General features: G+C 39.6%; 1 protein-coding gene across 7 annotated transcripts in view; it reads left to right on the top strand.

Moving 5' to 3' along the window:
• LOC121959483 (disabled homolog 2-interacting protein-like) overlaps nucleotides 1-23,452 on the top strand; it is a 198,486-nt gene that overhangs the window by 74,235 nt on the left and 100,799 nt on the right. For 5 of the 7 annotated variants that reach the window (XM_042508786.1, XM_042508780.1, XM_042508782.1 and 2 more), the window contains 2 exons: nucleotides 10,234-10,355; nucleotides 21,910-22,028. In XM_042508786.1, the coding sequence (XP_042364720.1) occupies nucleotides 10,234-10,355; nucleotides 21,910-22,028 (241 nt within the window). The remainder of the gene's footprint in view (nucleotides 1-10,233; nucleotides 10,356-21,909; nucleotides 22,029-23,452) is intronic. The other 2 variants (XM_042508787.1, XM_042508779.1) reach the window with 1 other exon arrangement.

Here is a 23,452-nt window from a genome sequence, read left to right as displayed (position 1 = left end):
ACTCAGAGTCGAATGTAGAATTCTTGAGTTTGTGGAAAAAATTGAGGGTTGTGGCTTAAATCAGCTGTGGTGGCACTTGGTGCTCCCAGTATCTGTTGCACTGATTATTGGCTGACTATGTTTCACGAACTCAAGACTTTGTTTCCCGTTCCATTTTTAGTCTGGCTCTGGTTTAAATCCAGGCTGCTTTGATGTTTTTTTTTTCACTCCACAGCTGACTTCAAAATTGGGGCTCAGTGTTAGCTCAGAGTTAAGTGACTGTTGACCGTATCTGCACGAGTGGTTGCTGTAGGTTGAAATGATTCTCTTTTACTCCCTCGTGTCCACAGAGTCGCTCCAAGGAGACGGAGCAGCACCTCTTTATCACCCCATCATCTCAGCGCTGTGTAAATACCACATCTCAGAGGTCAAAAGTCCAGCGCTGTCCTCACAGTTCAGTGTTAACACACGAGTCTCTGCAGCCACACACAACGAAACACGATAAGAAACACTCTGGTATTCTCTGTCTCTCTCACACACTAACATGCTTAAAGTTTGACAGTTCAAAGCTGTGCCTGTAATACATTATGTGCCTGTGTGGGCCTCCACTGTGACCTCCATAACATGGATCTCCATCCAGCTGGGAGTCAGATATACCACTAATGAGACTATGCCTGCTGACAAAATAAACGAAAAAAGAAATCTTCTTTCAGGCAGATTGCTGTTTGATTGACATTAATTCACAGTTTATATTCTAGAGACAGACAGAGCTTCTTTCTTTTTTTTGCGCCACTATCAGCCAGGCAAGACAAGTTCTAGTTGTCTTGTACTTGAGGGGAAAAACTGAAAAGTGATGTATTTGTGAAGGGAGGGGAGGATGAGAGGCGGGGTGGACCAAGAGAAGATAGTCCTCCAGGTAGAGAGAACACAGTAAACACAGCCTGACAGCCTGTGATTTTTGCTGCACATTTCAGCGGCCCACAGAGAATGTATGTGCGTGTGTGTGTGTGTGTGTGTGTGTGTGTGTGTGTGTGTATGAAATCTCATCTGCTTTTCCCTCCTGTCATAACACAAGAACTCTGCGTTCTCTTTGGAGGCTATTTTTCAGCCCTCAGGGTATAGACTTCTTGAAATGCCGACACGTGCTGCTGTTGATAACAGGTTTTTGTTGTGAAACTCTCATAAACTCAAAGAGAACAGCTCCGATTATTAGTCCGCCTTGTTCAAATACACACTTTAAATCAGCTATAATGAATATTTTAATATTAATAGTGGATCAGATGACAATGTATATGGGAAAGTTGCTCAGGAGTCGCATTCTTCCTGTTAATCTTTCATTCATATATCAAAACATACAATTTAAAGTCCCCCTCCAGACACATTTTAAAGCACACACTTCAACTAGTACCAATATTTTGTTTAACATTATTTTCCCCACATAATGGTATTTGAAAAACTCTGAAAAAGGGCTGGAAGCAGATCTACTCTTTTTCTGTCATCGAGAAAATCTGGATCTGGTCTCCACCCACCACTGCTGCTTGCTTGTTAGAAAAGAGCAGTGCGCATGTAGATGGTTGGTGTTGACATTAGAGGAAATATTGGAGCGACTCAGTCACATGTTTGAGCCTCAGTCAGACCCAGACACAGATGAGGAGTCGCACCAAATTCTGTAACAAGCAGGCGTATCAGAATACCAACGTGATTAGCATCTTTTATTTGTTTATGTTGTTTGTTAGCTTGCGGGCTAACTGGCAGAGGCTGACACAGAGTTGGTGTTTATGAAAGGTGCAATAATATCTGCTACAATTGGGGCTTTGGTAGATGCTAAAAGGAAGCTCCAGGATCCAGTTTATATCAAAAACTTCACACTGTACCATCTTTTTGGATAAAACTTTCACTATGGTAATGCTAACTCTGCTCTCTGAACTGACAAATCAGCCCTGCGCTAGCTGTCAGGTATCTTTGCTGGTGTTGTGTTAAAGTCTGTGCCCTTCCCAGTTGGCTTTCATTATTAGTGATGTACCTAATATAGTTTCCCTTGGGTACATTTGGATCTCAGATTTTAGGGAAAAGTCAAGACACAATCTCCTTCAATAGAAGAATGTGAAAAGACCTCTTTAGCAGGGGTGTGAGCAGAAAACTTTTATGCAACATTTTTGTGTGTCGATATGGTATCGCTACACAGCTGTCAGGAATCTTGTTTAGATTTAAAATAATACAAATTATTAACATTGGAAATACAAATCCAACTTAGGTAATAAATACCAATATTTTGCAATATATGTGAACGTAGTACTCAGCATAACGCAAAACATTTAAATCCCAATAATATTGTATCCTTTGCACAGAGTTAAGTCAGTATAGTCAAGGTCAGACATTTTAGGAGACATAAATATTTAAAAAAAAAAAAACAACAACTTATTTTTGATTGGAGGAGAGCTTTTAGGTAAAAATCAGGACCTTCATAATTTGAATAAAGTAGCTCATGAAATATATAGTAAGGTGTGCCAATTTAAGTTTCCTACAGCTATTATTTCAATGTATCAGATACATATGTCATAATTATTTAATTTACATTACTGTAAGGATCAGATCAGACTCGGTATTTGTAGATACTAAATATTTCCACAAGTATCAACATTTTGGGATTTGATTAGGACACCTCTAATTTTAACATCAAAGATTTGTTTCAGGAGTTGATGGGGACCAAAAAAGAGTGAATATTGGCCATACATTCATCAGAAAATAGGACTCAAAATGAATGATTGCATTGCTCCGTTTCTGCTGAATGTATGAATCAGCAACTGAATCCAAACCTTACTTATTAATTACCTTACCAGCACATAACTTGCTGTTTTTAGCTGTTGTGATTGACACTGAAATTAAAAACCAGATTTAGCCCATAGAACCAACCAGTTAACACATAAAAGTTGTAAACCTGTAAGCCTGTCTGGTGCTCTCAAGAATAGGGAAATCTTATATAAGGGGGGACTTCAGAGATTAGACCCAAAGTATACAGGTGCACGTGGACTAGAGGTAATAAACTTTATTACAGACTACAGACAAGAAACTGTATTTCAAAGACAAGCATTTCAATGCCAGTGCCTCTTCACCAGAGTCCTGGGTGGTGAAGATGCATGTGGTGTTGAAACATTTGTCTTTTTAATAAAGTTTGTTGCCTGTAGTCCATGTGCTTCAGTATACTGTGGACCTCATCTCTGAAGTCTCCTGATATAACTTGTAAAATATGATTGTGCTTGTCTGAGTCAGTTTGTTACATTGAAATAATGTTACAGCAAGTTTGCACACAGCATTGACTACACAGAACAATGTACGTGTAAATGTGACTGTTAATGTAATAGATGATGCAACTAGGTCATTCATAACAAAAAAAGACAATAATCACGAACTCCAAATCAGCAGAGTGATTACCAGCATAATATTAGCAGTACAGAGTGTAGATACTGAATGTTCTTTTCAAGCCGCTATCATTTGTAGGCAGATTTAATACCCCATGCAACAGCTTACAACAACATTTGTGGATTTCCTCTTTCATCACGGAGCCATTTAGCACAGCCAGCTTCTCAAGCGATAAAAGATCATAAAACACATCACTCCAGGCAAAAGAACAACATGTGTTCGCAAAGTCAACTGTCATTATTATTATATGAGCACGGCACTTTGGCACAGCCACACCAAAAATAAGTCGTTATGCAAAATGTTCAGCGCCGTTCCTGTTTTTCCCCTTAGTGTATCTTGTCGTCTGACAGTTTTAGTGACACATTACCACCGGCCTGCCCAGCGTGCTGTTTCTCTATGCACCTCACACATGAATCAGTCGTACTAGATCCATCCTGTTTGTCTCGCCTTGATAGTAGAGCACAAAACGTTTGAAAATATTGAAACATCATGGTTCGTTTCAGAAGTAGGAGAGGCTTTGAACCTTTCCTCCCCCGCCTTTAGTCCACAGTGATTTTGCAAACTGGAATATCCTGTGCTGGTGAGGTCTGAGAGGAAGGAAAGGTTAGTTGGCACTGCTCACTGGGTAAAGCAATAGAGCAAGCCTGTTCGGGAAACACTGAGGGAACATGCAGTCTGACCTATATTACAAAATGTTAATGGAAGGAAGGAGGATGACCTTAGATACGATGGGTGGGTGGATGGATGGCCAAAGGCTTTTACATGTCAATTTTTGCATGGATTAACCTAACAAGATACGATGTGTTAATTAGAGTTTAACAGTCGCTAATTGGGGTATTTCTTACTTAGTTATGCTAACTGACTGTTGTCTAGCTTTACACTCACAAAGACAAGAGCGGTGTCAGTCTCATGTAACTCGCAGCAAGAATTTTCGAAAAAAGTTGAACTATTCTTTTAAGACCCAGCCCTTTGCTGTGTTTAAGGTTTTGTGTGATTTTCACAGAGATACTGTACATCCACTCTAAGTCTGCACTGCCCCCTATCTCTGTTGACCAGACACATTCACTCCTGTGCACACACGAAATGCAGACTGATATCATCATCGTCTGTGCAGCTCTAGCCCTCACAGGGCTCTCATTGGCATTCTCAGGGTCCCATTAAACAACTGTGAGTCTGCCTGGAGGTGGGTGTAATCAAGATAGAGAGATGGCTCTATTTGTGGGAACATAGTGATGGAGGAGTCAACAGCGGAGGTGTGACTTTTTGGGGAAATGTGAAGGGATAGGGAATAACAGCAGGAGAGGTGCAATGAGGAGGTAACGGCAGATGAGAATTGGATTTAGGAGATGAAGTTGTGATGATACAGTGAGAGAATTCAGTGCTAGAGGTTTGAAGAGAGCTTTAATCAAAGAGCACACAGAAAAGAAAGCAGATTGATAAAGGAGAACAAAAATCGTATAGCGTCATCGTTGCTAAATTGGTGCTAAATTTAGGCTCTTGTGTCTATTTTGCAAGTCTTGGTGGTGCTTTTTTTGGTTGCTTAGACAGTTGTGGTGTGTGGCTACAAGTCACTCATAAGAAGAGATGCTATAGCCAGGTTGAAATTCAAATATTAATTATCAGTAAAAGAGGAAAAGATCAAAGAGAAATGGGCACCGGCTGAATTAGCATCGTGCTAGTCATTGTGTAGGTGTTGGTTGACTACAACAACAAACTGGACAACCTCTGTGCTCCATCAGTTTCCAGCAGGATATCAGGAACTGTAAAATCCTTTGATTCTTTGATGTGTGGACAGTTAGATCACTCCACAACCAGTAATCGTAGATCACCAGAACCATTTGGTAATATGGACAGTTATAACGCAAACAGGAACTAAATTACAATGCACAAGTTAAAGGGGCTGATGGGATCCCATTTCACTGGTGTTGTACCTTGTAAAATTCAGTGGGACAAATACATAATCTTTTGAGTAGGAAAAGGGGTGAAAGATGAGGATATGAAGAAAATTATATGCAGGGAATAGATTGGAAATAAGGTCAGTGAAAAACAGCCTTAAGGCTGTCAGACTTGATATTTCACTTTCAGACAGAACAGTCGTTGTCTGTGAACCTTTCGATTTAGAGCAGAGCCTTAGATGCCAAATGTGACGAAACATGCACTCATACCACTTCAAATACCAAAAAGCTTAATCAACAACTATTAACAGAAAGCAGCCACCACATGCACTGTAAAACGTCTCTTTGATGATTTACTTCAGTGTGGAATTTTGTGCTTTAATTGAAGTTTTATTGAATGTTCTGTTTACTGTTTGCCTTCGGTTAGAGTCAGACACACAGGAGCGAGTTATTGCAAGGCAAATTTTCCATGCATTTGTAGAGATGCATTACACGCAGATGGTGACAACATGTGGAAGCTTGCACTGCAATTTCACACAGCAATTAGTTCGCAGCTAAACGACGTGTGTTTTTATGTGTGTGAGCTTTCCTCTGAGCGCTCGTAGCAGCCAGCTGTGTACAAGTGGGGGAGATTTCCGTAGAGGAATTAGAGAAGACTAGAGGGGTGAATCCAGTGAGGTTGAGCAAAGAAATAATTTGTTAGTGTGTTACAGAAATTCATGCTGCTGACTTAATTCAGTCATGATTACCTTATCAGTCCTATTTGCTCATGATTGATTTTCTGATTTAAAAGGATTATATACACTTGTTGTCATGGCAGCAGACATTTCAATGCCACCGTATTTGTTTGTTATAATGAGGAAGACAGATATAAAAAAAATTATCTGTAAGTATACCAGTTTTTATTAATTGTAGCAGCGTGGTAATGGACCGAGCAGGTTTTCATGTGCCCACTTTCCCACGCATTCATTAGCTGACTTTGTTTCGAGTCTGTTTTTAGTGTTTTTAGATGGAACATTTTATCCAGAGCTGCCACTCAGTGAGACAACTGAAGTTACACAGATAGAGACTCAGATGTTGGAACTACTCCATAAGACAGTCTCGAAGTGTCCAAGTCCAGACAAACAGCAATATAATGTATCATTAGAGACTGACAATCCCAATTTTCATGCGTGGACCAGCCTTCAGGATGGAACAGCTCCAGCTTTGTCACCCTAATAGAAATGCAGAAACTGTGGTACATGATGCATGTGGTCATAGCCATCAGGACCCTAAAGCCACTTGCCTCTAGACCTGAGACTTTGACTCGAAAAACAGGACTTCACTTGACTTGGATTTAACTCCACTACCTGAGACACAACGTTGTACAAATTTGATTTGACACTTAAAAATTAGATCATTCAAGCCTTTTGAAACTTCTAAAACTATTTAAAAAAGTATGTATGACCATACATCTGACATATTTGATAGTTGGACCTGCATTTGAATCACTTAACATAGCTTAAAAAAACAAAGGATTCAGGGACCTGAAAGTCCTGCATTTTAACTTAATCTGCTTATGAAGACATACTTAACATGGGCTTTCTTTAAGGATTTGAGACTTGCGCTGACAGACTTGATGCCTGACTTTGACGGCCTCTCCTGAGTCTTGCGGCTGATGCAGAAGCTGTCTCTCTAATCCCCAAATTCTCACCTCTGGAATACAAAAACCATGACCTTACCAAGGCCTACATGTCAGAGGAAATTCTTGATGAATTGAAGTCCTAGGGGTTCACGTTTAACAACATCAAAACTATATCTTTTTACAAACTAACGAACAACTGGTGCAGCATAATCCAATCTCATTTATTCAGGCGTACGCTCAGTACTTCCCAAACAGACAGACCTTTCTGACGGGGTACTGAACGTGCAGTGAAATCTGTGTTCTCTTCAAAGCCAAACCTCTTTGATAAAAACAGTCATTTTACCTCAAAGATCACTGGCTGTTGAGTTGTCTTTGTTTTTTTTTGTGTTATTGTGTGACTTAAGTAAATCTGAACTAACCATTTCAAAACACCAAAGTCACGCAATAACACAAACAAACTGACTGACCGAGGTAATTGTAGACGAGCAGCTCCCATGCTCAGCGAGGTAAAATAACTGTTCTTGTCGATGGAGATTGGCTTTAAAGAGAGCAAAAATAAGTTTCAATTTCAGTTCAGTTCTCCGTCAGAAGTGCCGTCTGTTTGGGAAGTAATGAGCATACTACTGGATAAATTAAACTTGGATTATACTGCACAGGTTGTGTAAGAGTTTGTTATTGGATGTTTTAATATAGTTTTGCTTTTGATAAACATGAGCCCCTATGAAATCAATTAATCGAGAATTTGCTTAATTTTTTGGATTCTTCCTCACCGTGGGGGCGTGCAAGAAAAACAAAGTTGTCTTCACAAATTTAGTGTGACACAGTGTGAGTAAACAATCTACAAATGGTCATTAGAAGGTGAACTATCCCTTTAAGATCAAATCCTCCTTACCTTCACAGAGCGATGTGTCACTGCTCAGAGGATCCAGATGGTTCCGGTATTCAATTACAGAGATTTGATTTTGCGACGGAGGACATCTGCTCTGTGTCGGAGCACGTTGTGTTCGTCTGCTGTTTGTTTTTGCGGACTGTGTTTATGTTTATGTTAAACTGAGAATTATGGGGGTTGGGATGCCCGCCAGTGCTCTGCACAGCAGGAAGTGCTACTCCGCCATTCCTCCTTCAATTACAGCATGCGCTAATTCAGTCAACCAGCCTGTTAAGCAGCAGACAGCTAATTTAGCACAGCTCAGCTTGACAAGCTAATAGAAAGGATAGCGCTGACAAGACACGCTATTCCAAGTGTGTGTTCTTGTGTGTGTGTGTGTGGCTTATTAGAGATGCTCTATTTGCAAATGTCATTACTTTTTGCACAGAATTTGCTACATCCATTTTTTTGCTAATGTAATTGCAGTATTGGATAACTACAGTCCTGATGGAGCTGAAGCCAGTACTTGTATTGGACTATACAAAACCATGCCTCTCTCCATTGTTTAATTGCATATTCCTAAGTGAAAAGTTTAAAATTAAAACTGGTACAAAAATTAGCAGTTAATGGCACCCAGTCAATACTGTAATTTCATATATCGACCAAATTGAATCACATTTTGATTTCAGAGATTAGTCTCTAGGTCTGATGCAGACTTTTGAGTATTTTTGTTTAGCTTTTTAAAGGTACAATTTGTTCACTGGTTATAAATCCTTATATTTTGTCAATAAGGCGCCTCAATTAGGCTCACCCACAAGGTTTAATTTCTCCAAAGTGTTGAGAGTCGAGAGATTTTTCATAGCAAATCTGGAAATGATTGGCTTAGCAGTCAGTGGGGAGTTCCCAATAAAATTGTGGAAACTCCTTAGTATTACATACTACATTGTAGTGTGTGTGTGAGAGAGGAGGAGGATTTGCTCCATAATGCAGTTTCATCCTTATTAGAATCACACTGCCACACACACTTAACACTAATTTCATTAGTTTCCAATGTTGCAGACAGTCAAAGATCTCATTTAAATAATCTAACACGGTCTCAGAGACGCAACGACCCAGTGTGTTTCAACAGATTATATCAGTCTATCTGACCTACTTATACACACTTTCTCTTTTAGGGCTTGTTTCCTAATTTTCTTTTCAGAATATATCTCATCTAAAATCTCTTGACCTAGACGTGACCTTTGTTAGTGGAAGCCGACTGTGATCTAAATCAGTGATTGTTAACCTTTTCCGCATCAGGGACCCCTAAATTGATACGCATTAGGCCATTGATTTGTACTTGATAAGGTTTCGCTTCTTGGACCTCCATCTGAGAGATTTTTGTTTTTAGATATGATTAAAACCAGATTTCTGTAGTTATACTCAAAACTACTTTTGAGTAGAAAACCATAGGAAGTGAAACCTATGATCAGATAAGTTATTCATGTTACTCTTACTCACATTGGGGCTCATTTCTATAAGGAATTAAATCGTGATAATTAACTATTCTCCTTTTTTAAGGGGACCCCCTGGAACTCCATCCAGGACCCTTGAGGATCCCCCAAACCACTGATCTAAAAAAACTTTCTAATCACTATTTGGGGTTATTTAAGTTTACTAACTGACGGAAATGATGACAGTTTGCTCTGTACCTGCTATGAGCTAGCAGCTAGCAGGGATGGCTATCTGAAATCTGCGGAGACATGCTCAACATCTCTCACATTCCTCTTGGACATGTCCAGATTTGCTGCTTCTGCACCACATACGCAGTCTTTGAAGAGCCAACTTTTTCACAGTTCTTTCAAATTGAACACCATGCTGTACTGTGTGTACAGAAGTTAGGAGTACTCAATAGAAAGACACATCGAGATAAAAAAGATAAGTTAACAGAGTAAGTAAACAGAGAAGGATGGGAAAATCAGGAATGGAGAGCAAAAGCCTTCTACTCCCTGAGTGGACTCACCGTTGCATTGGGAGGAATGGGCTATACTGTATAAACAGTCTGATTTTGCCTCGATTTCTTTCAAAAACATAGGAAAAAGTTACAAAATATGGGTTACGAGTTCCTACTCCTACTTTCCTGCACGTTGTGGGACGTCTCTTGCCAGGTTACTCATTGCCTTTTCAGCCATGTTTTCAAAAGAAATCAACCCAATTTGCTCAGGTCTCAAAGTATTACAGGTATGTGAAAGGCGTCAGAATGCAGCACAAGAAAACTGATTTCTTTCCAGATTGCAAAGGGGTAGTGAGCCTAGAGGCCAGAAGTAGGAGTGGTATCGATCTTCTCGTCTAACTCTCAGCAAGGAAGCAAATAATTGTATTTCCTAAAATGTGTAGCTCTTTATAAAACCTGAAATATGTCAATAATTGAGAAAAATGTTTAAAGATCTCTCTCTCTCTGTTTACAGAGTCACCTCCAGAGAGGACAGGACGCCGACGCAGCATGCCAGGCAGCTCCTCAGACAAGAACACACCCACGATGGAGGCTACGTCCACTGCTGCCACACCTTTCAGAGTCACCGTGAGTACTGTGAGTTTGTTTTTTTATGTATCGTCTCTGTCTTCTCTCCATACTTTTTCTCTTTCTCTTTTTCTCCACCGCAGTTTGCCTTAGCCGGCTCTTAGCTGCGGATCGATGTCTACAGAAGGCTGATCTGGTGTCCAGATGGACCCATGCCAATCTGAAACTCATTTACTTCAAATATTGGAATGGGGCCTTTGATGTTTGGCGTCTACACATCGCACATCTACACATCTTTGGGATTTATGTCCAGCACACCGTCCTTTGCGATCGTGCCTTTTATATATCCTGTGTGATCTTTCAGCACATCTCACACGGAATCATTTTAACATGCTTCATGTGAGCCAACACACACGCTCCCACACACACTCCCACACACCTGTGCACGCGCTACTACACAGTCACTCTCACTCACTTACAAGCTGTCTGTCTGCCTTTCTGTCTCACACACACGCACACACACACACCAAGCAGTCCTTTGTCTGTCATCTTGCTCTAATTCAAATCCGGTATGCTTTCTGCCATGTTTAATTCAATAGATAAACAGCCAGTTAATGAAGCAAAAAATTCCGCTATGAGTCATCAATTTCAAGCTAATTAGCAATTAGCAGTGCATATTTCCATTAATAAATAATGAGTGGGGAGATGACGACCTGGAGGTGAACTGTAAACAGTGGATGTTAAGCCAGCAGGGCCAAGAGCACTAAGAACTCAGTATCTCATAAACAATCCTCCAGCTTCAAGTTAACTTTTAGCTTTTGTAAAAGGTGTAGCAGGTACACTAATGGGGAATGAGCTAAAAGACATTATATTCTTTATGAAAATACAAAACACATCTATTTTTTTTTTTTAAATTAGTCACATTTATTCTCACTTAAAATTTCACCTAAAGTTCAGAGGTGGGATGCAGTCATTGTTTTGCAAGTCTTTGCACTCGAGTCAAAAGTCAGATCCCAAGTTATAAACTTTGAGTTTCGGGCTCTCAACAAGCCATAATGTACTCTTTAACAAATGTAATGCCAAAATTAAATTTAGAAAAAAAAAATGTATTTTAAAATTTGCATTTATTTGTTAAAACAGGTTAGTTTAAAAGTTACTCAGTTGCCGGAGCTAACATTAGCTAAACATTAGCTCAATAACTATGTTAATGTATGTCTCAGCTTACTTTTCTTTATGCAACTTAAAATGTCAAATGAAGTTAGAAGTTGTTGCATATATGTCTGTAATTTTTGAACCACATTTTGCATGTTGTAATGCATTTTGATATGTAATTGCATTTTTTTTTTAAATTGTGAGATTTTATGAATTGTGGGTTTTTTTTCTGACTTTGCATGCAAAAATCTTAAAATATTTGGTAACTTAAAAAAAGTATTTGCAGAATGCATCAGGCTTTAACCTCATTAATAAGTCATTTTTATGTTTTTTCATTTGGCAGTCAGTAACGTAACATTAGGGCTTTGTGGCTCTCAGCTTGACTAGATGCTGTCAGATTGGTTCAAACAAAGACAATCCACTTTAACGCTAGTGTATTCAGGAAATGAAGGGAAATTAATTGATATACGGCACACTTTTTACATTCATTTTAATCTTTGGGCTTGGGGGAAGGTATGAAGTATTTTCAACTCAAAATTCTCCAGTCAATGTAGAGTCAGAAGTAGTAGCAAGTCTTGTCTGTTTTTGTCAAATTTAGTCTAAAGTCATCAAATTTGTGACTCGAGTCAGACCCGAGTCAAAGTCATGTGACTCTAGTTCACACATCTGCAAAAGGTCAAAAGGTCTGTTCAGTCTACAAAAAAACAAATTGGGATGCCTCTAAAGCTTTTTATGCCCACAGTAACTACAAAAATAACAAATAGTCTGGGCCCACTGGTGCTGGACCACCTGCTGAGTGAGAATAAAGTGTTTCATGTACTGAAACACTTTTAACTTTAATTTTGGAGTCACACATATAAAATCACCACAGCTTGATGAGCTACAGATTGCCAAACTTCTCCTCTGTTGACTTAAAAAAGCAGAACCAGTGTTTCCAAGGATTAGGAATTGTTACCTGCTGTGAATGTGCACCTGTACGCGTCCTTCCTTTTTCTGTCTCGTGAATGTGAATTAAGTCATTGAACCTTTTTATTTTGATACGTCCAGAAATCAATGAGTGGATATAGAGAGATATATAAAGAGAAGAACAAAAAGCTTATAGGAGACAGAAAGGGTCAGATAGAGGGGCTAAATATTGATTAAGTGTCTCTTATGCAGCTCCTTGTACTCTCCTGGAAAGAGAGCGAGAGAGCATTGCAGCAAAGTCATCCTGTCTCAATCACATGACCACTTAACTTACTTATGTGAGCTTACTGCTAAGCAGCAGTGTCTTAATGCACTAAGAAAGCTTTCCCAGACAGTGTTTTACCCTTTCCCTGCATTTTTCCTCATACTGCCCCCTTCTGGACTCTGACTGACACAGCCAAGACAATTTTTGTTGGATTAAAACAAGAAAACAAATTAGATTTAATAAAAATGTTGTTGGTCATCTATTTGAATTGATTATTTTTATAGGGTTTGTAATTACATGATCAACATGGAAAAGACAGACTTAGAAAACTACTGGAAAACTATATATACCCCAGATAGTTTTGGAAAAGTCATTAATTTTTTTTTCCCCCTCCACAAACCATAATAATAACACATGATGTGTTCAAGGACTGTCAGAAATTTGAAAATCCAGCAACAATTTCTCTCTCATTCTTTTTTTTTTTTTCTTACAGTTCTGTGCTGTGATAAAACATAAATAAAAAAATCCCTTTAATCCCTTTAAAAACTTTTTTTAAGGCCAAAATATTTGTAGAAACTATGCCTTTGTAACCCATGGGCATGTTTTCTTTAAATAAATACAATAAATACAAAATACAGCTCTTAGTTCTTAAAGAATAAAAACATAAGTCTTGCCTCAGTGCTTAAAAAATTATTTGACATGCCCCCCCCCCCACCTTTTTGCACCATCGCCTTCCCTCTCATAAATAACGAACAGTCCCTAAATACTCTTTAAATATTCAGTTCTAATCTCGTGTTGAATTCACTTTTTTTGATTTAATGATACATATTTAAAAGGCTGTTATATAGTGATGAAAAAGAACCGTCGTTTCAGAGAATGCATGGTCTTTAAAATTGCCTCAAAGTTATGGAAAAGTCATGGAAGTTATTGATAAAAGTGTGTATGAACCCCGTTTTAAGGCGGTTAGGTCAAATAGTGGCAGCTCAAATGGAAACACATACAGGGAGAGACACATTAGCTACAGAATGTAGCAGGATGGATAGGTGGATTGGATACAGGCAAAGTGGCACACACAAATGTTGGAATGCAAACAGGGAGACATGCAGTCGGCGAGCGGTCGCATTCGCCTCCGTCTCGCCTGCATCTCCCACTTTTAGCAATGACAAACCACCCCTCACTTTTCTCCCTCCAGTGAAAAGAGTTGTGGTGACATCTAAAGTACCCCTCCTAGGCCTTGAGCTAAATCTGTCAAAATGTTTTTCTCTCATGTTCTTTGCAGAGACTGGGTTCAATGTCTGCGCACACAAATGGATGCCGCGCACGCACACACTCATAAGCACATCCTCCGGCTCTTCTCAAAAACAATTTCTCCCCAGTAGGCATGGAAGAAAACTAAAAATCTCTCCAAAGCTTAATCTTCCACAGCCAATTCAGAAATACTAGAAGATTGCATACATTAAATATAAAAGTTACAACTTGGTAGTTTCTCCTTTTCTTCAGTGCTTGTTTAAGGAGCAGACAAACAAACCTTATCTAACTCTGTCACGTCCACGTCCCGCTGATTGCGCTCGCTGGCTGGATTGATTCTCAATTGGGACTTAGCTCCTTATCCAATCTCTCCCCGACTCCATTCTGCCTACCTCCCCCTCTCCTCTCAGATAATAGCAGGGGGTCTAATTGGACAGGTACGTCTCTTGTTTTCATCAGGTTGTGCTAGAGGAGGACAAGAGAGGTTGATGTGGAGGCAGGGAACACCCCGCTGATTGTCCAGGCACTGATTCTATCAGCCCCCATTAGGGCAGGCGGGGATTGCCAAGCCGAGGGAATAGCATTAACTTGTTGCGAGCATTTGCTTTAATTTTCATGGGCAAAGAAGAAAACTAAAAAAAGCACGGCGATTAAAATTGAGTTGTCCTCTCAGCGCTGATTTAATGGGCTTGGACAGGCTCAGATTACAATCAAGTATGCAAAGGCTGTTATGCACTCTCATAAACACACACACACATGAGCAGAAGTAAGCTAACACACATTAGCACTGTAAACAAGGTAATATAGTAAATATTACGACTGGGAAGAATTCCTTATCTGCCAATTTGATAATATAATGATACTTGGGGTCTGACTGGATATGCCTTGCAATTCTCAAGTATTTCAATTCCATATTTTTTTAAACTCTCGAACAGAAGTCATCCCGTTTTTTAGGCTGAGTAGGTTGCATATTAGACCAGGCCTGAATAAATGTGTAGGGTAGCTTAAAGTGACATGTAAAACCATACCTTCATATGATGCATCCAACACTAAGCCATTGAAATAATAATTAGTGAAAGATTCATATATATCATGGATTCATGGGTAACAGTTACCCTTTAATCAATATTGTGTACTGTCAATGAAGTTGTTATTTATATTTCTTTTTTTTAAAGTTTTTCTTTGCTGATTTGTTGAATTCATATAAATGTTTTTTGGATTGATTTTATTTTTTGAAAAAAATGTAATAATTATCAAAAACTAATTTGTCAGCCCGCAACTGCTTTTCACCTTTGCTCTTGAATTCTAGTGATTTGTTTCTTTTTAATTTGAATATGGACAAACACACTCGTTCCACAGCCATCATATTCCTTTTGGAGCTAGTACAATAAGCCAATGGCCGAAGGGCTACTAAACACCAGCCCTCTCGTGCCCTTCGAGGATGCACGTTGAGTCAGATTAATCCATCCCCTCCTTCCACTAATTAGCTGTCAACCGTAGAAATGTGGAATAATTAAAGAGCTCGTTGAAATTCACGCTAACATGTGACACTGTAATGCCCCCTGTCAGGTTGCCGCCGCTGTTATTACCGTATCATGTTTCCGTGTAAGTATGCCTTTGCAAAATGAAGGGTCAAACATCACAGCAAACCGATAATATTTATGGACCAAACGAAAATTAATTAACTGAACTCAACAGCATTTATGTCATGTATTCAATCTTCTTTTTTTTCATCCATGCATTGATATTTCATTCAAACATGCTCACGGGGAAATGGTATTCCCATGAGTCAATTTATGGATTCTTTACCACACAATGGAACAATGGCATGATGCAAGGGCTCTTATTCGGTGTCGGTTTTCATTGTGTATGTTGGAGCCACGTCAGCCTTAAAAACTGATCACATACAGCAGACATAATTGGAGTGTTTACAGTCCGCACAGCCTCGATATGTAATTGCTGGTGTCATAAACATGTTCTCAGACGAGGACCGATGAGAATATAAAGCACAGAGACCTTAAATCTGCTTTGTTCAACCAACTTTTCTTTCAGCTCTATCTTGATTCTCCCTGCAGACGTCGCCGTGCTCTGCTGAGCCCTGATCCACCGGTGACCTTGTCACTCATTTGCCGCACTTTTCTCCTCACTTTCCCCCTCGTTTAGTTTCATTCTATTGCTTTTTCTATCAACTCATTCTCCGCCGCCCCGACATTGTGCTCCACTTTTTCCATTTATCCTGCTCCTATAGCTCATCCTTCTCTCTGGCAGCCACTCACTGTCATTTTCTCAATTTTTGACTGGTCTCACCTCTATTTCTGTCCTCTCTCTATGTCACCATACGTCTCCATCTCTCTCTCCCTGCATGTTTTTTTTCTCTCTCAATCATCTCATGTGAGCAGGCGCTGAAGGCGAATTAAATGTTTTTGCAGCACTCCCCGGTGTGTCTCGCCTCCCGTGGGGTTTAATCTGGTGTTAATATAGGCATCAGTCATCCTTAATGAGTAATTGTAAGTGGGGAAATAGGTCGTTCATTTCTGCTGACCTTTAACCTGTGCAATAGTTCTGCAAGGGCTTCGACAGGCTGACAGATTTAGAGAGCAGCGTTATATAATGTTGCATCACTGTCCAAACGCGCCAGAGAGGGAGAGCGAGGAATACAAAATAATCAGCGAAATTACAGGGTTGTGTATCTTCCCTGACTTCGCTCCCTTTTCCTCTCGACTCTGTTTCTCTTTCTTCCTCCGTTCTTTAGAGTCCATCCATCACGGGAAGCAGAGAAGTAAAAACAGAACAAGCAGCCACTAATCAATCCGCCTCGCCTACAGGGACAGCTTTCTATTCACTGACTTATTTCTGCAGATGGAGAAAAAAAGGGAAGCATTTTAATTTGTGTGCTGTGAATATGCCAACAACAGGCACACACACTCTCCAGGGACGGCAGGGACGAGGCGTGGAATTACTATAAATTTGAAGGTGATTGCAAATGATATCCAGAAATGAGGAAAGGTGTGTGTCACTGTTTGCACGTGGGTGACGATTTTTTCACTGCTCTGTCGGGTTGTGCAGTATTACGGTGTATATCGTTCGATGGTAGAAATGTGTCCACCAGTAAAAATTTCTCATACTGTTTCAACTGTTTCAACAACGGGAGCTATTTGGGGCAGCGATGTAGCAAATCAGGGCTGGATTCTGGTGTGATGTCACAAATCCAGCTGCCTCGCAAGGTAACATGATTTGGGCAGACATGGAGGAGGAGAGTGAAGCTGTAAATACAGAAACCTGCTTTGGTAGAAATTATTCTCAGGAACCTTAAAGCTTACATTTTGAAAGAATTTTAATTTTTTTTTGTTTCAAGTCTTCTGATTTTAACGTGTGCTGTCCCATATGAGGCAATTGTTTTTGTTTTTGCTTTTTGTATATATTTTCCAAATGAAAGAAGAAAATAATCAAATCTGATGAAGCACACTGGGATTATTCTGAACCATTTTTTATTGAATTTATAGAGCAATTACTGTGCGGTGATACATAGTGTTACGATGATATGAAAATTTCATATACTGTCGTCTTTCTCATCAGAAAAGACGATACTTAGGTATGTCAACTTGGACTCTATTTTTCCATGTTTTGGGATCTAAACGACTAATCCGAACAACTATTTTTAAAATTGCTTCAGTAAAAGCAGGGACTAAGCTTCCAGAGGATGTACTGTGGGCTTCTTTAGTTAACTCTTAAAAATAGATTTGATAAGTTCTAGTCAACTAAGGACATTTTGTGTAATTGTAAAGTTGATTTGTGAGAATTTTGGTTATTATTGTCTGTATGTTTTGATATTGTTTTGCTGTATGATTTGTTTGATGTTGGTTAGTCATGTATGGTGGATTTATGGCTTGGATGAGAAAAATTTCATTAAATTTTAGTATTAAAAGAGGACAGTTGCATCTAAATCCCCAGAGACAGTTGAGCAACGTCAATTTCTGTCGACTAAAAGTGCTTGGTTTTGCCCCTGACAGGCTCAGATTGCTATTAGAAGTCTCACATTTGGAAAGGATTCCAGCAGGAATAGACATATTTGTTGAAGAGTTAGATCATTTTTGTTTAACCATAAACAGCCCTAGAAGTGCCACGACTAGACTTACCAGACTTCATTTAAAATGAACGATAATTTTATCATCCTTAAACACGCTCAATTCGAAGTCAACAGAAGCAAAATAAAACTCACAAAAGCCGTCTTACCTTGTCTCTACTTCTAAAACACTCACCAACTCTGGTTTGATTGAAATAAACCCTTAATTCACCCAGTTAGATGTGAAAATATGGGGACTCTATACATGCTAAAATTACTATTTATGTAAATGGAGTCTGGTTTGTTTGGCAATGGTAATCTTGGGGCTGTTTCTGGTTAAACAAAAATGATCTTAATCTTTAACAAAAAGGTAAATCTCTGTAGGGACTTTAACATATGTTGTCAGAAACTTATGATAAGAATCTGAGCCTGTCAGTGGCAAAACAAGCACATTTAGTTGATGTGCATTTGCAGCACTCATTTTCCTTTGGGGATTACATTGCAGCTTGTTTCATCCCTACCAGCTGCAGCAGTCTCGCTCAGTACCAGAATAGTGTCAAAAAATGTTGTCTCCATTAGTCTCCTAGACAGAAAAACATGGGAAAGTAGGGTCCAGGTTGAAAAATACAGAAGGTCCCCTTTAAGTCGTCTTGTCGTGTTTTGAAGGAGCTGACCTGAGAGTAATGCATAATGCAGTCAAAGAAAGCAATATTCCTACTGCACAGTGTCTGACTCATATTTGTCATTGTTTAGAATGGTGCTTATGCTAATCTAACCACATGCCCACACACTCACATACGGATATAGAGTGAATGACAGCTAAGGCAGAGAGAGAGAGTTTGATTCAGAAAGCAATCCTGTCAGGAGCCTCAGGTGTCTCATACCAACACAGTGACTCAGTTCATTTCACTAAAAGCCCCTGAACCGAGTTCAGTGGTGGCAGGTAGCAATAGTAAGCCATTTGCCGTCCACTTTCTGTAGGCTTACATACACCATGTTAGGTTAGAGTCACTATCATAACCTCAGAGTTTGATCTTTATGGGATATGCACACAATAGCTGGTAATATGAATAAATCTCAAATGGCTTTTTTGTTTTGTTTCAAGTGACAAAATCAATTTAAAATGCGTCAGATCTTACCATCTTACTCTTTACCCCCAGTAGCATCTTTCCTTGTGCTGTGTTCACACCAGACACGACACGAGCAACTTTACATACAAAGTCAATGCAGAGATGCACACAGATGCAAATTCACAGTGGCAGCGCTATGGACGGATCCGATGCAATGCGATGGGCACGTCCAACGCAACGCAATGGACGCGAAAACACATTTCTTGCGTCTTAACGCGAGTTGAAATTTTTCAGCTTCAGACTGCTGAGCAGTAGAAGAAAAGCTGTCAAGTCTTCATGCAATCTCCATGTCCTTCAAGTACGCAACTGCCGTGTTTGATTCGAAATACCCAGTCAAAATTTGCAAAGTATGCAAGTTAGTACACAGTGTACGCAGTGTACATGTAAGTTTACCACCGAAAGTTTCTAATTTTAGAAACAGCACTTGATTTTCAAGATATTCCTCAAGTTTTCTCACCAGCATCTGCAATTTGTCTTAATGCTTAGCAGCAGTGAGCAGTGAGTGACTTCAGTATTTCCTTTGAGCATTGCATTATGGGACGGCACTGTTTATCAACAGCACACTCACGATCTGTGAATTCAGACTGCTTTGAGTAAACTCAAAAGAACACACTCTTAAAAAAGTGTGTTATGGAACTTGGACACAGCTATTGTTTTTGGTCACACACTAATGAAACAGATTGGCGTGAGCTTGAATATACTGACATTAGCAAGTCTTTGTTCCTGGCCCGCAGTGTTTTCCTGATGACAGGTGTTGTTCATCAGGATGCTGCCGCTCCTCTGTGATCATCTGGCAGCCTGTCCGCAAGTCACTCTCTAATTATCCCTATTCCTTTGTTGCCCGGGGCGACCTATTCACACTGTAGGTGGTAATTATACAGGTGTGTTAATGGCCTGACTGGGACAGAGAGAGGCATTTTCGCGGCGTGTTGCCTGTCTCCATCTTGTGAAACGTGTGCATGTATGAGGTCTCAGCACAGTGGGTATGTCCCTGAGTCTCTTCACCACATTATGGCTCCTGAGTCTGTTATTCAGCCTGTGAATCAGCTGTTTTTTTGTTTGAGAAAAGGCAACACCTGAGCCTAAACGCTACTGGTTCAGTACTTTCTCCTGTGTACGGCTTTGCTTCTAAAGTTTCATCATGTTTGTGTTGCCCTCCTGAGTCTTTTTCTATCAACTTTCTCTTTATTCAAAATCCTTCTCTTTCACCCTCCTCTTCTTCCTCTCCTCCCTGAGCTTCTTCTCAGCAGTAAATTCCCCAAAACAAGCTGAAAAAATATTAGGCTTTTTTCTCTCTATCTCTCAAAACTTGCAACAGCCTGCCATTTCTGCACCACATCTCATTTGTTCATATTCTCTCGCTCTTAATGCCAGCCAACAGTTGCCATGGAGACGGCGAGGTGCTTGGGGGAGTGTGATTGCAGATGTTAGAAGTAAACACACAGACTCAGACAAAGAGAAGAATGAGAAAATTAATAAAGGGGTGTATCCATTGAATAAATGCGTGATTATAAAACACACATCCTCCTGCGTTGCAATTAGCTGCAAATGCTGACATGATTGCTGCTGTGGGAAACAATCTATAATTGTTGCATAAATATTACCTACGAGCTTATCATGTCTGTGCTCTTTGAGGACCTTCTGTCAAAGTCTTACATTTGCACATTGGTTGTTTTATGGCTCTTCATATTAGGACTGCGCAATATGTCATTTTTCTATTGTCATCGCAGTGTCAACTTGCGCAGTAAGTGCATAACAAAAGACTGCTACATTGCACTTAGGAGTGTAACTATCAACTATAACTATTTTTTTTCTTTTATTTGTCCCTTTTGCATTCAGTTAAATGTTCAATTTCTTCAATTAAAGATTGAATATTGAAGAATATACATCAGTCCGTCCTGTTGCTAAAATAAAATCATCGTGCTGCCAATAAAGATCTGAATCTGATGTGATGTGTTCCGCGTTCATGACTGTTTGGTGTGCTTTTATGGGTATGTGCTGTTTAGTTGCTGTCTAATTTGTGTGTAAACCTCTTTAGCCAAGCAGTCTAAGTACACAAAATGAGTTGTAAATTGAAAATAAAGTTGTATCGTGTCCTAATGTATCTTATCTTACGTATTGTATCGTACTGCATGGTATCGTATCGTATCGTACGGTATGATAATTATGGTTCCAGAAAACTCACAGCACTAAAAACGGTCCGACTCCGTCATTAGACCCATTTATAATTGTAACGATAGCAATGTGATGCTGTGAACAGTTAGCCCTGTCACTGTGCGTATGCAGTTGAGTTGACTCTTACAATTGTTTATGACATGGAGCTCACGCTCCCTCGGCAACAGCTAAAACCAAGACAGTCTTCGGGGAAGTTAAGGGTGGTGTATATTTGACAGATTTGGCAGTACAGCGTGCCAAGATGCCACCCACACCTTTAAAGTTTATAAGTCTAAACACCCCTTTGACTTACGTTATGGATATTGAATGAAGTTCTCTGTTGGTATTGGTACTCTTTGAAGGGTACTGGTATCGTTATTTTTAAACAATACCGCCTCACGTATAGCATATTTTCCTCATATCGTGCAGCCCTACTTTATATTCAGAGAATACTTTATCTTTGACCTTGTCCTCTCTTTTCTGACTGTGAACACCGCTCTCACTCTGATATGAAGATCTATACTCATTTATTACTTATTAACTATTTATGACCCTCGGCCTCACCAAATTTAGGACGTGGAGCGCAAATGTCTGTACTTATATGCTCTTTCCAGCCGCCAAGTTGAGCTCAATGATTGACATCTCGGAGAGTGACAAAGTAGCAGCGACACTGTTTTATTGACTGTCTCTGCCTGTCTCCGTCAGGGCTTCCTAAGTCGACGGCTGAAGGGTTCCATAAAACGTACAAAGAGTCAACCCAAACTTGACCGCAACTCCAGCTTCAGACACATCCTCCCTGGCTTCAGGAGCGTCGACAGTGACAGGTAAGGCACTTTTTGGCTGTGCTGATGCCGGTGTGTGTTTGTGTATGCTGGATTAGTTCATATGCCTGTTCTATTCTGGTACTTCTCTGTTTTTGCCTGATGGCTGGTTATTCAGGTCACTGTTGACATTTGCGTGTTGTGTTGTCAGTGGATAGAAGAAGTGAATCTTGACTCTTTAGTCTGTCACTTCTAATCTGTCTCGTTCTTTCTCTGTCTCTTACTTTGATACATGATGATTCCTCTTGTCTTCTGTTGTGTAATGCCATAGCACTTTTTGGTTTTTAGTCAAAGTTGGCCTTTAACTCATTTGTGCTGAAACATGATTTATTTGGCATGTGGTAGTTGGTGTTACCTGTGATGTTCAGTTATACACTGATTGTATTGCTTACTCACCACCCCACTGTCTTTCTTTTCTTATCAATATTTACATGGACAATGGACGCTGTTGTTTTAAACCGAAAGTGTCTGCTCTGTGCAGCAGCAGCAGAGAGTAAAGAGAATTGACCGACAAGAAGGAGAGGGATGGAAGGTTTGGTGTCAAAGTGAAAAGCAAAGGTGCCTATTTGATAGTATTTTGGCTTGAAACTCAATGCTAATAGACAATCTGAGGGAAAAGGAGTTATATTACTTAGAAGCTAGAGGTGTGCAGCTTGTCACCTGTAACTCTTCATCTAAGAGCTCACCATGGATGCTACTTCTTGTCATAGGAATGTAGCTGACAGGTGACCCTTCAGTATTTATAGCATTTGATTTTTTTAAATGAATTCATTGAAGACATTCACACCATAAATTGATGCAGAAAATGCACATATCAGTGCATAACAATTTACCAGAATGCAAGAAATTCAATGTTTGTTTCAGTGTTAACAAACTATGCCCTTGCTTTTTGTTTCTCCCTGCAATATTTTAAAGTGATCTGCCATCAAATGTCGACAATGACCACTGTCTTGTTTCTTTTTTGATAAACGACTGCTGTGGTGCTAATCTCACTGACAATCATTTTAAATTTCCTGTAATAAATTTATAATAAAAGTCAGCTCGCATTTTGCCTGATGAAGGCTTTTGATGTGAAGATGCAGCAGTGGGAAATGTTTGCTTTGCATTAGCAGTTACTTGATTCAGTGCTCACTGAGCATCGAGGAACATGTTTTCTTTTAAAATACTTGGTGTAATCAGTAACAAGGTATTGTCACAGGGGTTGCAACAGTATGATATTTTCACCATACAACAACCATCACCTAAAATATAATGGTTTCATGGTATTCAGTATTACTCAATAATCAATATTAACATTATCAGTAAGAATGACCCCTGTATAACTACATCAGGAGGAGCTAACCTAATGTTCATTCATCTGCCAAGTTTGCTTCCTCCTTATGTCTTTGTATATTTTTTGGGGCATTTTTGCCTTTATTAATAGGACA

This window comes from Plectropomus leopardus, chromosome 20 (genome assembly GCF_008729295.1).
Source record: "Plectropomus leopardus isolate mb chromosome 20, YSFRI_Pleo_2.0, whole genome shotgun sequence".
NCBI lineage: Eukaryota > Metazoa > Chordata > Actinopteri > Perciformes > Serranidae > Plectropomus > Plectropomus leopardus.
This window is presented reverse-complemented; position numbering and strand designations above follow the sequence as displayed.